The 14,409-nt window shown below is 40.0% G+C and overlaps 1 protein-coding gene across 1 annotated transcript in view; it reads left to right on the top strand.

Moving 5' to 3' along the window:
- The first annotated feature begins 768 nt into the window (after nt 1-768).
- The window catches only part of ZFAT (zinc finger and AT-hook domain containing), a 91,917-nt gene continuing 78,276 nt past the window's right edge, over nt 769-14,409 (top strand). The window contains exons 1-2 of the mRNA XM_068672699.1: nt 769-1,095; nt 11,735-11,905. Coding sequence (XP_068528800.1) covers nt 1,077-1,095; nt 11,735-11,905 — 190 coding nt within the window. The 5' untranslated portion in view covers nt 769-1,076. The remainder of the gene's footprint in view (nt 1,096-11,734; nt 11,906-14,409) is intronic.

The following is a 14,409-nucleotide window of genomic DNA, read 5'->3' as shown; positions in this document are numbered from 1 at the left end:
CACGTCCCCAAGCACCACGTCCAACCTTTCCTTGAACACCCCCAGGATGGAGACTCCACCACCTCCCTGGGCAACCCGTCCCAGTGCCTGATGCTCTTTCTGAGCAGAAATGTCTCCTCATTTCCAATCTGAACCTCCCCTGGTGCAACTTGAGGCCATTCCCTCATGGAAGTATCTGTCGTCAGGCTCCTTTCAAGAATAAAAAGCTAAAGAAATAACTTACTACCTGAATAAAAACTTTGGAGCTGAGTGAAAAAAAAATTAAGTGTGTGATTCACCACAGCTAACACATGGCTAAGGCATATGCAGAAAATAATAATAATAAAAAAAGTGTTGAGGTGCACTTACATAAAAAAATGAACTTAAAAAACACAGCATGGTAGTCAACAGTACGTGAAACATCCCTGAGAACTAATGTTTATTTACTTAATATTGTGGACATTTACGTTAAACTTGTACAACTACGCCCCAGTAGACACGAGGCAGTATTATCAGCCACTGAATTTCCAGTTGGGCCACACGTGTTCTTATAAACTGTTGTGTTTTGTTTTTTTTTTTTCACCGCTTTAGAAGTAAATTGTTTAAAAGACGGGAACTGAGGGGAGCCGGGAGCCCGCGCTCCGCCTGAGGGGAGGGCGCGGCGCGCGCCCCGCCCAACGGTCGCCGCTCAGCCGTTGGGCGGGGCGCGCGCGCGTCCCCCCCTCCCGCTCCCTCCTTCCCCCCCCCCCCTCCCTCGGGCCCCGCCCTCTCCCCCTCCCCGCCCGCCGTCGCTGCGGAAGAAGCCGCCGTGTCGGGCGCCGCAGATTCGCCATAACCCGCCGCTCGGCTAAGCCTCACCCCCCCCACCACCCACCGCCCCTAAATCCATCAAAATAATTTTATTTATTTATTTATTTTAAAGCAGGGAGGCCCGCGGGGCTGCGGCTCGGAGCGATTTTTATTTTTGTTTATTATTTTTATTTGGGCTCTTCCCTTTTCCGACGAGGCCGCCGCGGCGTCGGGGTTTCAGTCAGCTCGCAGCCCCCCCCCCCCTTACCTCACCTCCCGCCGCCCCCAGCCCCTTTCCCCGCCCGGTGATGGAGGCTGCGGCTGCAGGTGAGCGGGGCCGGGGCCGGGCCGGGCGGGGGAGCGCGCACGGAGCCGCTGACAGGGGCCGAACGCTGAGGGAAGGGGGAAGAAAGTAGTCCCGCCGCGTACCCCTCCGCGTGAGAAAGTAGTTCCCCGAGAAAGGCGGGCAGCCCCCTCCCCTTACCCACTTTTAGCAGCCATCGTGTTGCCGCTGAGGGCAATGGGGGGCCGGGGATGTTCGAGAAGGGTCGGGGAGCAGCGGGGTGCAGCGCGGAGCAGAGGGGCGGCGGAAGGATAACGCGCTGCCGAGGTGCTGCGGCTGTGAGGGGGCCGCTGGGGGAAGGGGCGGCTGAGGCACGGCGCGTCCTGAAGCGGCCCGGGGCTGCGCTGGGCATCTCTTTGGAACTGCTGTGCCCCCCGTATTCAGCGGGGTGTGATCGTTAAAGCTGCGTTCTGTCACCTCAGCCTTTCGTGTGTTGGTCAGGGGTTTGTGGGGAATTTACGTGCGGAATCACGGAGTCGTTACGAGACCTCCGAGATCATCTGGTGCAACCATCCCCCTGCTACCAGCATCGCCCATAAACCGTGTTCCCTAGAAGTGAAGTTACGCAGACGTGACAGCCAAAATAATATTGTGTATGTGCTGTCTGCATTGCACAACCCTGTGTTTGTTGTATGGGTTTGTGAGGTGATGTCGCAATGCTTTAATCCCGGTTAATTGCCCTGTAGACTGACATTTGGCTTTCAGCTGTCGTTCCTTGAGATGAATTTTTAATTGATATTTAGAATCCCAAATTATTTCTGGCTCGCCTGGGCAGTGTTCATAGACAGCATAGCTCAGAATTTTATGCCAGAGAGGGAACAGGAGAATAACTTGAATCTAACCAGTGAAATACCCAACAAGTGTTGTGTTGCCTAAGTACTATTTTGTAAAAGCATTCCAGGACCACTTTATATTGTCTCAGCAAGAGCAGTCAGGAACTGGGATGGGTTGCCTAGGGAGGTGATGGAGTCACCATCCCTGGGGGTGTTCAAGGACAGGTTGGACGTGGTGCTTGGGGACAGGGTTTGGTGGTGATATTGGTGGTAGGGGGATGGCTGGACCAGGTGATCTTGAAGGTGTTTTCCAGCTTTAATTATTCTATGATTCTGTGATTTAGATGGGAAACTAATTCTATTACTAAAAATAATATTTTTTCATTTACTCAAGCACATTTGTCTTAATAAAAGTAGTGTTGTGAGAGTAGTTAAACCCAGAACTGCCGTGAGTGGCCAGTGCCCAATAGGTGCTGCACCCAAAGTGAGCATTTCCTTTGGGTGTGCTTCCAGAAGCCAGGTTCAGAGCATTTCAGCCAGGGCATCCTGAAAGTGATGGCCGAGTGCATCCTCTTCGCTCATTCTCTGAGGTTCCACATGTTTTGGGTATTACAGTACCATGCCCTAGTGTTTTTGTTGGGATTCCTGCAGTTTTGCATTTAACCACATGAGGGCGATCTTAGAACGTTAAACAAGACCAAGTCTTTATGGATATGTATCTTTTTACATGATGGAAAAGCTATTTTGTTTATATATTTGATAAATTGATTATTCAGGTAAGATTCTTCCGTTATTATGTTTTTATACAGAGCCATTTGTGGAGAAAACTTGTTGCCTTTATTAGTGGTCTAAACTTGTTAATAGAAGATCCCTTTTAATCTAGTCCTGAATTGGTATTCTAGGCAACATAAGTGTGTGTAGGTGGTGTCTTCTTTTGAAGAACTTTACAAATACTTCTGGAAAAAAAAAAGTTACAGAAAGCTAGCGTGTGTAGAAACTAATAAAAATCCATATGCTTGTATCTGCCTTCATGGGTTAAGCATCAGTAGTTTTAAAGTCAGATTTCTTTTGACAAACCTAGTAATGCAGAAGTTAAATACAGTGCTTTTGGGTTTTGTGAGGATGTGCTTCAGAAAAGGAAGAAAGGTAAGAGCTTTGTGCCTTTTCCCTGTTGGGGCAGCTTCATAACGAGGCAGGTTCTGCTTTCTGGTGATATCTTGGACAGCTCTGAAGCAAGTCAATGTAATTTGGAATACTCAGTCTGTTGTAACTCACGTTAACCACCTGAAGCTGATGCATCTGTCAAAAGGCAGTACTGCAGCCTGTTACTCCTTTCTTTCTCTACCTCTTTATTGGAGATGATGATGTGAAATCGTTGTCAAATATTTCCAAGGCTTTGTGTACCACATTGCTATCACTACGGACATTCACTCACCTTACAGCCCCAGAGTTATACGAAGAAGTGCCTCCCCTTGTTTGTTCTCTGCCTTTTCCAACTCAGCACTGGGGGCAGATCCACTAACGTGAGCAGACAGCAGGGTCCTGGAATCCCCTAGCTCAGAAAAGACCTTCAAGATCACCACATCCAACAGCAACCTGGCCTACTGCAGCCCTTCAGTAAGCCCTGTCCCTTAGTGCCACCAGGTGTCAGACATTTAATCAGTGCCCCTTGCTGGTCACCTCCTCCTTCATAACTGTTTTACTCTTCATTCTTCCCCACCTTCCAATTCCCTCCTTCCCAGCTAGGAGGATTCTGATTCATTCATCTGCATCTGCTACTGAACTGTGCTGTGTAGTTGGCTGTACTTATGTTTATACCTTTAAAAGAACTTTTTTTCCCCCTTCTTTTAGATTTTCAAGTTCTTCAGAGTTCTAAGTTGAAGATGGACTTCTGCAGCAATAACCTGTGGTGTTTTTTGTTGGTCTGTGTTTTAGGACCATCTCGTTGTAGGGCTGTGTATTGTACCTCTGAAGTTTTTGTTTTAGAGTAGTGCACTTCTTACCTTTATTTTGAGGCTGTCTTTAAACTGTTTGCCATTGTCAAGAGAGCTTTCACAGAAACCTCTCCAAGCCCTTATGGAGTGAAAGTAAATTGAAAAGCTTATTTTGCTAGGGACTTACCTCCTTTGAAGGCTCCTTTCATACACAGATTACTTCTGTATTACAGAGGCTCTCAGGCAGGCCTGTTACTGGTGAGGTGTTTAGGAAAAAAAAAAGGCTGCATTCTGCTTTCTTATTTCTCACATTGCTAAAATAATCTTTATTGACCTGCGTTACTGTGGTTTTATTTCTTAATTCGTCACCATTTGCAGTCTGTTTGTTTTCCTCATTTCTTTTTCTGAGAATGTTTTCTTCTACTAAAGCTTCTCACTGCTACGTACCATGCTCAGCAATTAAAATTATATATATTCTTTTTTCTTGGCCTTTCTAAAACCTTTGATAATTAGTATCAAGTACGATACTTTTAAATAATCTTCATGCTGATTTAGCTCTTTTTGGAGCCCTTTTTGTGTTTTGTTTTTGTTCTGTTAAGGATGTTTTTAATCTTTATGTGGTTCACATTGTTGAAGTTAAATGTTTGGCTTTTTATCACTCCTGCCCAGGATTTCAGAGTCCTTCTTTAAGCTCCAGACCCAAGGAGGGTCACGCATCCCAAACTGTGTCTCCTCTTGCAGCTTCCCTGCTGAGCAAAGCAGCCGTTCACGGTATCTAAATATTTAATCTTGGTCTCCTGTCCTGACCTGACATTTGCATAAGGATAATTGAAACCTAACGTGCGTCGTTATTTCTCATCTCTGTAACTTCTTCTATCTCCTTCAGTGTGCCAGGGCCATTTCCTATCCTCACGGTCAGGCTGTTGTTGATGTGGTTCTGCCACTGCTGTTTCCACCTGCAGACATTGTGTTCCTTGTTGAAATGGCCTGTTAGCTGGGGCTGATGCTAAGGCTGGGATAACAGGGCATTGCTTCACAACCAACTACTTTCCTACTTTCTTTTCTCTTTAATTTTTATTTGCAGGCTGTGGTATCCCACTGGTGTTAGAAGAATATTTATCAGAAACTTTGGATGTGTATCTGTCAACATCCTCATTTACAGCTCAGCGTTCCGATTTTGACACCTTCCTAAGTGTAGCACATTATTGTGGTACCATGTAGATTTCTTTATTCCTGTTTTAAAACAACTACAAAGAAATGGAAAACAAAAACAACAGTTTATCTCAACTCTGTGCTCTCTGTTGTTTCCTGTTAAAGTCTTTTTTCTCTGTTATCCTTAATTTGAAAATTGACTTTACCACTTCAAGGCGAATCTCTTTCATCTTTGTGGTCTGTTGTGCTTGCTTCAGTCTTCAATTCCAAAACTTTTCCATAATAAGTTTTGGGTTGGGTGTAGCCTGTTACCTCTCAGTGTTCTTTGCTCATCTTGTAATGCTCCCGTAGGCAGAGATGAAGCTGTCAGCCCAGCTCACAGCACTCGTGTTCCAGGGGGTTAATAGCATCCCCCATAACTGCTGCATTTTTTCCCACAGCTTTTGCTTTTTCTGTCCTTGGTATATTTGTATTATATCTTTTTCTTAAAGGCAGCTTGTTTATTAACCAGACATATTCAGACACTTCAGTGTAATTTAGTCTTATACTGTGTACCTCTCTGTAACATCTGAGATTCTCTATAGACATAATTTGCCTTGGAAAGTAAATTTCTGGTTGTCTTGGGAAAAGGTGGTGACTGCACATGATTAGGTTTACCTTAAGATCATATTAATTTGTATTGATTTTAGTGTGATTTGGTTGTTTACAGCAATGTCTTCTATAACTACAGTTCTGTAACTTTCTCTCTTTTATATCAAAATGAAAAATGTTTGTGGTGTGTAATAATTAAATGAATTATTCCCACCTAAGCAGCTAGAAGTGAAAACAGACACGGCCAGGTGTCCTTTTCCAGAGAAGTGCTGTGCTGCAGGTTTCTTCCTCCATGGTCATCCTGCACTGGTGAATTGCACAAAACCAATCGCTAACATGAGTGGGTTCAGGTGAAGGTAGCCCTAAAACCACTTCGTCTTTTCTCTGGCCTGCTGCGCTCAGTGCAGTTGAATTCTTGGTTGTGGATCTGAGTGTACTTAGCCATTATAGAGGGGATTTGGGGGATGCTACAGCTCCCGAGCAGTAGCAGGCAGTGGGATGTTTTATACAGGTTTTATTTTTTTTTAAATGCTTAGTGAGGATCCTGCTTTTCATTTGGAGATGTGCTATAACCCCCCCACCCAATGATTCTTGGTGAATCATAATTCAGAAAACAGCAGGAAACAAGTATTGATCTTTCTTCTAATTCCATCAAATGAAGAGAAATAAAATTAGTCTATACTACTGTCTTTATTAAAATGATAACTGAAGTATTATAAGGTAGAGGAAGAGGTCTAGGGAGTAAAGCCGTGGCTAAATTATAGCCTTTTGGATTTAAAGCATATGGAATCAAAACTTGCATTCATTTAGAGATCTTTTTTTTTTTTTTTTTAATGAGATAGAAAAATGCAGCTGAGAGTTATTTACATTCTTACAGGAATTATGAAATAGTGCTGATTACCTGAAGGTATTAAGAACATGTAATCATGCATTTCAGAGTATTTTAAAAAATTGTTTTCTTTTTAAAACAGATTAAAGTAGAATTTAATTAAAAACCAAAGTGTCCTTTTTGTGAAGCAATAAAAACATATTACTAATATGTTTTTCAAAATTTCATATATTTGAAATATCGTGTGACATGCACAGAGTGATAGGTTCTGATGCCTGTGGAAAATAATGTCAATATAGGAAAGGCATCAGAATTCAGTGCACTGGCTGTGCCAATTCCTTTATATGTGGTTCAAAGTATTTTTTATACAGAGGAATAATTCTGCCTGTGTTAAACACAAATTACTGGCTTTTTACATGTTGCTTTCATGTTAACTGTTACCTCACTATATGAATACTTCTCCCTAAAGAAAATACCAAGGAAAAGGATTGTGTATTTTTCTGGGACATTATGATACCTTATGTACTCAGCATTTGTTTAAGAAGAGATCTTTAATAAAAACGTTTTATGGGAAGAATTGTGCCCCCCTTCTGACATGGTAGGCAGTATTGTTTTTATTGCATTTGAAACTTGAGCAGAAACCCTTACATATTCTCAGTAATTTTCATGTTAGTGTGTAATTACAATGTTTTGTGTCATAAATTTAACTCTACTGGAAAATGTAACTGTATTACGTAAAGACAGCTTGTGGTTAATATTGCCGTGATCAAATGCTTGCAGGTTTCAAGGCGGAACATAGCCCAGGACAGGGAGAAGTGACAAGATAGTGACCAGGTCAGGCACTGAAGGACCATGAATGTCTTTTATAAGCTTGTTTGTATCCCCAGGTAGCGCTGTGCTTTGCTAGTAGATGAAGCTACAACTTGTTTCTGAGTTTATTGTAACATTTGTGTTAGCTCGATATAGACATCGATCAGCTGTTAGTTATCAGGAGTTTTTCTTTTATAATAATAATTAGTTTAGAAATATTTTTAAGTTGGCACTGATTTTAGGCAGTTGGTTATCGCTGACTATACTCTAGTGCCAAGATATATTTAGGTGGGAACCGATTTTTCCGTAGTCTACAAGTGTAGCTGGTTTTGTAAGCATGGGCTTGGAGATTTGAGGGTAGCACAATATCTGAGGAAGTTAAACTTGTTGGAAAAAGATCAGAAACAACACTGCTGTTGTCAGGGGGTGTTAGGAGCAGCTGCTGCCGGTGGCAGCCCTGCAATCCAGTGGCTTTTTCACTTGGTGCACAATGACTATGGGACTCACACGTGGGCTGGACAGTGAGGTTACATGGAGGGGCTCTTATGGAAGGTTTTAGTGAGAAATAGGACAGACAGCAGTGATCAGGCCAGGACCTGGTCAGACAAGCATGTTTTCCAGTAACAGTTTACACACAACAGGTCCCTTTTATGCCATTTTCCATTCCTTCCCCCTTCGTGTAAGCATCCCTTCATCCATTTAACATCATCCCACAGACCCTCCTCAAATATCCCAAATCTTTCTGCCCCTCCTTTCCCTTTTCTTACCAGTTCCAAAGTTCTGGAGGCCTTCTCCACAGCTGTGCCTGCAGTTTCTTGGTGGCCCATCGTTTAGTAACTGGAGTATTTTGGTCCTTGGCATCAGCTCTGTTGTGCGTTGGCTGCCAGGTTTGTGTCTCTGTGTTCCTGTTCATCATTTCTCCCATTAATTTACTGACCTCCTACACTGAAAATGTCCCTGATCAGATGACCTTAGCTGACTCGCACGTCCCACGTGTCCTTAAAACTGAAAAAAGACTGAGGTCTTTTTTTTAAGAAATTGATGTTTCTTGGCTTACCATATTCTATTTCCTGGCTGATGGGCAACAGAAGAACTTTGATATAGTTGCTTCTAAAAGGTTTCATATAGAGGACCTTTAAAAAAATAAATAACTCACCTAGTAATTGATTTTGCCACAAATCCTGTGTGCTACGACATGACTTATTCCAGAATTGGGAAAGCTGAGTGGTAAAGAGGAAGCAGCATTTTGGACCTGCACATCGGGTGATGCGACTGAGCGTCTTAAATATAAGTTTTCATTTTTGTTTTTTTTTGTCCAGAAAATTCTTGGTCAAATTTCTTATTCCTTGGGCCACTAGCTATCAAGTGAACAAAAACTAGCTATTAAGTGGCAAAGCTCCCTTTTGTTTACCTGCTTTGTGTTCATTGTGAAAACGAATATTAAAAACAAATAAAAAACTACCACCAACAACAAATAAACCTCCAGCCTGTGTTTTGTGCTAAAGGAAAGTTTGTGACTTGTTAAAATTAACTCTTAAGTTATTGTCATATAATGATCAAAAGCATATATGGCAATTAGATAATAACCTATTTGCATAAATAATTCTATTTTCAGTAATTCTTCTAATATTACTGCTTTAGAGAAAAAGAGGGCGGACTCTTATATTTTGGGAAGGGGATTGGGAACAGGTGAGCCTAGTCTGCAGCTCCCTATTTGTCTTCAATGATCTGTTCATAAAACTCCCTTCTCTGTCTACATGGCTCAGTGTAACTTTTTTTTTTTTTTTTTTTGTCTATTTAAGAAGTACCTTGAGATTTTTTGGAAGAATGGAGAAAAAAAAAAAAAGGAAATGGCTTTATTTACATTGTAGCTTAATTTGACACTTTTACGTGTGAGAAGAAAGTCACTGGTAATATTTATTTCAAGATACGTTTATCAGGGTTTACATGGGCAAAGTGAAGATAACGAATTAACATGAGGCAAGCTCAGTAACTGGAATGCTCCAAATTGGTTTTGGCTGAAATTCCTGTTGTTTGTTTACCTGCATACTTGATTACTGTTCCTTTCATTCTCTGCATATTTAATTGCTGTCTAATTAATTGCTCTGTTGATTTCCCACATAATTAATTATCCACTACTTAATCATTGATTCCCTGCATAGTTAATTGACTTATTGCTTATTTGATTTTTACAGTTAATTGCCTATAATTCATTGCTTTATTGCTATACTACCTAATTAGCAAACAGGTAATCAATTATCATTTGCTTATTCCTAATCTAGTGGTTTAGGCCCATGATAAACTGAGCACAGTTTATCTTCTGGTTTCTGACCTCCTTTTCCAGTTATTCTTCCTAAAATCATTTCTTTCCTCAGTTTTGTTTCAATCTCACTTCTAAGTAGAGCTCATGCATCTTCTCTGTGCCTTCACCAGCACTCCCGCCGTGCTCTGCCACCTGCACTGTTCTCTTCTGGTCTTCAGCTTTATTCCTGTTTATTTCCCATGTTTTTATTACTTGGTGTTAATCTCACAAATTTCTTAGAAAAGCCTTAAGATGAGGTTTGTATAATCAGGCACTTGAGAAAAAACAAACTGGCTTTTGGGCATTCTGGTTTTCAGCCCCTCTGCAGGTCCTCACTGGTAGGAACGATAAATAAAATGGTTTATGAGCACAGTTGTTGAAGGAGGAGACAGGAGACACAAAGCAGTGAGCATGAACTTGCAGAGAAAGCAGCTGGAAGGTCAGGAAGCAGAAACAGCGGCAAAGAAAGCCTCAGAACAGAAGTGTCCCCTGCATCGCGGGATTTCAGCATTCGGCTGTGGTTAAACTTTTCTGATAGATGCTCGTAGGTCTTGTAGTGGGAACATTAAACACATATTTAGACAGAAGAATCATCATCCACTGTGTTAATAACAGGCATCATTCTTTTTTTAATAAAAAGAATACTGCTAAATAACTAGAGCAGAAATGATTCAAAGGAACATTTCCATTATAAACTTACTGCAACCAAAATAAAAATGCGTGTGTGCTCGAGACAACAGAATGCCTGAAAAGGATCCCTACCAAGCTCAAAAGACCATGCTGAGTATATTATACGTTTTACATATCTGTGTGTGTAGAGGATACAGCATATTCTGTACAGCAGGAATAGTATTTCGACTACTTTTCAGACCTATTTTAAGAGATGAAGGCATGCTCTGCCTTTTATTTTTGAAGTAGTTGTATTATTTCTAAGGATTAGGTTGCTTTTGTGACAGTTTCATTGCAAACAACTGTAAATGAGAGCCAGCTTCACTATTCTGAACATTCAAAAGGTTTTCTGGAGTGGTGTGAACCATACAATTAGTGTGTCACAGAGGGAGGAGAGGAACGTCAAATAGGGGTAGTGATCTTTGTTTGGGATTGTTTTGGGACTAGGTTCCAAAGTACAGCTTCCTTGTTCTCTTTCACCCCAGATTCATCCCAAGGCTCACAGAAAATCACTTTGTTTCTGTACTTACCCGGCTAACCTGTGGATTAGTTTGTACCTTAAATAGTATTGGCTGTTTTGGTTTGATTTCAGTGAGGTTACGTTCCCACTTTTCCTTAGTGGAACAGAGGGAGAGGAGGAATTGAAACTGATGTTTGGGCCAGGGGTTTATATACAGAGCTGAGGAACTGGCATGTTGTTAAATTTGGTTCCTGGCTGTTACTAGTTCTTACTGGAAACAGAAGGGAGCAGGGACTGTGGAAAAAACATGTTGAAAAATCAAAACGTTCAAGTGAATGACAGCAGTCTTAGAAAGCAGAAAAAGAACCTCAAATTAACTGTGCCAAAAGTTTGTAAGTTTTTTTTTTTAGTTTAAGTTTTCTGAATTATTAATTTGATAGTAACCCTTCTTTATTACTTACTATCTTGTGTGTTTGTGTTCACATCACACCTCAACTACTTTGGAACTGAACTGAAAAAATCAAAAGTTTTGTCTGAAAAAATATGTAAAATTTCAGGTTAAAGCATTGACCAAGAAATATTTTAACGTAGTTCTTCGTTGGCTGCTGCTTAAAGAACAGCAAGGTCAAGGACCAGATATTAGACATGGAGCCCAGCATCTCTATCGCAGAACTGCTTTGTAAAGGATAAAATGTTCAGTGTTTGTACCAACAGGATGCACATCAACAACGGACAATGTCTTTATCTTGTATAATTTTCTGTTTATCAGCTGTTTTAAAAAAGTGTGAAATCATAACATTTTCTGAGGCTGAAAGGGCAAAAACTGGCTTTGTCTGTCCCACTTCCCTTTAGGTCTTGTTGTTGCCAAGATTTGAGTCAGGTGAAACGTTTTGCCCTGTGAAAATCTGGGTGGAAGTCTCATCATTTCTTCAATTCTGTTTGTGATTTATTGTGAATGCTTTCATTTAATAATGCAATATTATTTGTTTTAGCTACTCACTGCCTGTTAAATGTGTTAACCAAAATCTCAATAACTAGTGGTAATACGAAAAAATGACTAAAATTTGGAGATATTAACTTCTCTTTTTAAACCTGTTTTTCAGGGATCAATTCCATCTTCATGTGTAAGCTTTGTAACTTGTTTTCACCGAATCAGTCAGAACTATTGTCTCACGTCTCTGAGAAGCACACAGAAGAAGGGACTAACGTCAATGACATCATTATTCCACTCCAGCCTCTAACAGCACCAACAAACATAAACAGAAACGGAGAAGGTACTTTTGATAAATTGAATGACGTGTCATTTTCTAACAGTCATTTCATTTTTTTAATGAAACCTGTGGCGTGGTGGGCTTTCACTGTGTGGAATGATTTACATAGCTTGTTTCTGCGATGGTCGCTGTACGTTGCCAGCCTGAATTTCAGTCAGTGCAGATTAGATCAGGGGATGGACGTGGATAAACTCAGCAGGTGACAGGGGATGATTACAGTGCTCCATTAATTTTAAATGTCAAGTATAGCAAAGGCTGCTTCCTACAGCTTTAATTTGAAGCCCTAACAAGAGTGGGAAGAGTGTTGTTAGTGCTAGACAATTAAGTTTTCTTAGGCAAGCAGCCAGGGCACCATGGACTGGGGGGAGGTCTGGAGGTTTTGGAAGAGTGGCATGCTTTGAGTAATCTAACTCCTTGCTTGTTGGGTTTTAGATAATATAAATTAGTTCTAGTCCAAAAAGGCAGTGGCATGATTCATAATTTATAATTGTGCTTTGGTGTTGGCACTAGTAAATAAATAAATAAATAAATAAAAATCTGATTGTTAAAGGTTGAGTTAGTTATGCAGAATTTTTCTCTGCAGCAGCAGCAGTTACATTTGTGACCATGTTTAACTGATTATAATTGCAATCCCTTGTAATGTCAGCAATGGGTTCAAAATAATTCAGACTTTCTAATTATGTCTTCTTTTAGACCCTTATTGAACAATGGGTTTATATTATTGGCAAACCTCTTATTTCAACATGCCTATGAGGATTTCCAAAGTACCTAATAATTGTGGTTGCTGGATTTTAAAAAGTGTATGTTTATACGTAACAAAGCAAAACAAACAAACAAAAAACAATCAACCAAAAAAAAAAAAAAACTAGGCTCTTAATATCGTACTTGAAACCATATTTTATCATTACTGTATGTGTGTGATATTTCTTCCTTTACTTACCAGGAACAATTCAGTAGTTATATTGACTTGAGCAACATAACAAGATATTTCTAATAATGGTCATATAGTATTCAACTTATAGTTATCTCCTCAGATGGCTGGTCAGGAAAAAGTTGTGCCAGACCATCATTTCACACAATGCCTAAAATTAATGGTACGTTAGAAGATGAATACATTTTAGATCTGCATCCAATTTTAAAATGCCATTCTCATTTTATTTTAATAGTAAAGAAAGAGTATTTCAGGTGTATGGAATATATCTTCCTTTCTTAAAATTTTGTTTCATGTTAGCACTTCACTCTGAGCCTTGTGATAATGGTACCATGTAACATATTCGTATTCCTTTAAGTAAATAGACTCTTCTGTAGCGTGCTTGTTGTATTTGTGATAGGGACTATCTGCACTATATTATGTCATTAAGCAAACATTGTATTTATCAGACTAGTATATAATTATGGTTATGATCTGAAAGAGCAGAAATTAGACTTATTCAGCTTTGAAGAGAATAACTTCATAAATTAATTATGCAAAAAAGTCATATGAAGTTACCTTTTTTATTGTTCTTGGTGAATATATCTGCCGTGATCATGTGGTGCCACCATTTTCAGATTATGAAGCCCAATTCTTTGACACCTACTATTAGTAGGAATGTCAAGTTGAATTACTTTCTCATCATTTCAACTTGTATTATAGAAATGAAATTATTTTTTTTTCTTTCTTATCACATGTTGATTGGATAAAGAGTGTGTGTAAAGAGAGTGTGTCCTGAAGTCGTATTGAATTTTTCCTATGTTCTGCTTAAAAAAAATTAGGAGACTTCACAGCTGAATGTAGGAATTTGAAAATTTTCCCTCCTGTTACAGAATCAGCAACACAAAAGTTTTTAATATACTTTTTTTTTTTTCCCCTTGGTGAACTCCTCTGTACTTCTTTGTAGCATTTCAATCTTGTCAGTAAGGGAGAAGCGATTGATGAATGACAGCCTGGAAATTACAACTTCCTTTTGGTACTTGTTGGCTGATAGATGAACATATTTCTGTCTTTTGAAATCATAGTTTCTCTTCCAAGTACAGGTAAATGGTGTAGTTCCTCCAGAATTAGTATGGATGAGTGAATGTTGTTAATGGGGCTCTGTTCTGCCTGAATACTAAATTAATGATTTTATAAGTACTGTGAAAAAGTAAAACACTAGGCAAGTAATAAGTGTTTATTACTCTGAAGTTATTTTATTGGCAGTACTCTGCTGAATTTTAGTTAGTCACGCCACTTTCCCATAATAATTAAGGGATGATATATTTAGACTTGATTCATTCAAAACGTTTTGATTTGATTGGATGATGTTAGAATTGTGGAACCAGGGGTACCAGGCAGATGTTGCTGTTGTATAGGTTATGACTTGTCTGATGTGGCATCTTTGTTTGGGAACAGACAGCTATGTTCTGGTTTACGTTGGTAATGCTTTGAGGAACAGCGTACATGGTCCTAACTTCCAACTTTACAGCTGTCTGTATTATTCCATGACGGATTTTTTAACCTGTATCTGTATTATGGGATACGTGCTCCTTGC

Source organism: Anas acuta, chromosome 2 (assembly GCF_963932015.1).
Source record: "Anas acuta chromosome 2, bAnaAcu1.1, whole genome shotgun sequence".
Lineage (NCBI taxonomy): Eukaryota > Metazoa > Chordata > Aves > Anseriformes > Anatidae > Anas > Anas acuta.
The sequence above is the reverse complement of the archived record's forward strand: the minus strand, read 5'-3'. Positions and strand labels throughout refer to the sequence as shown.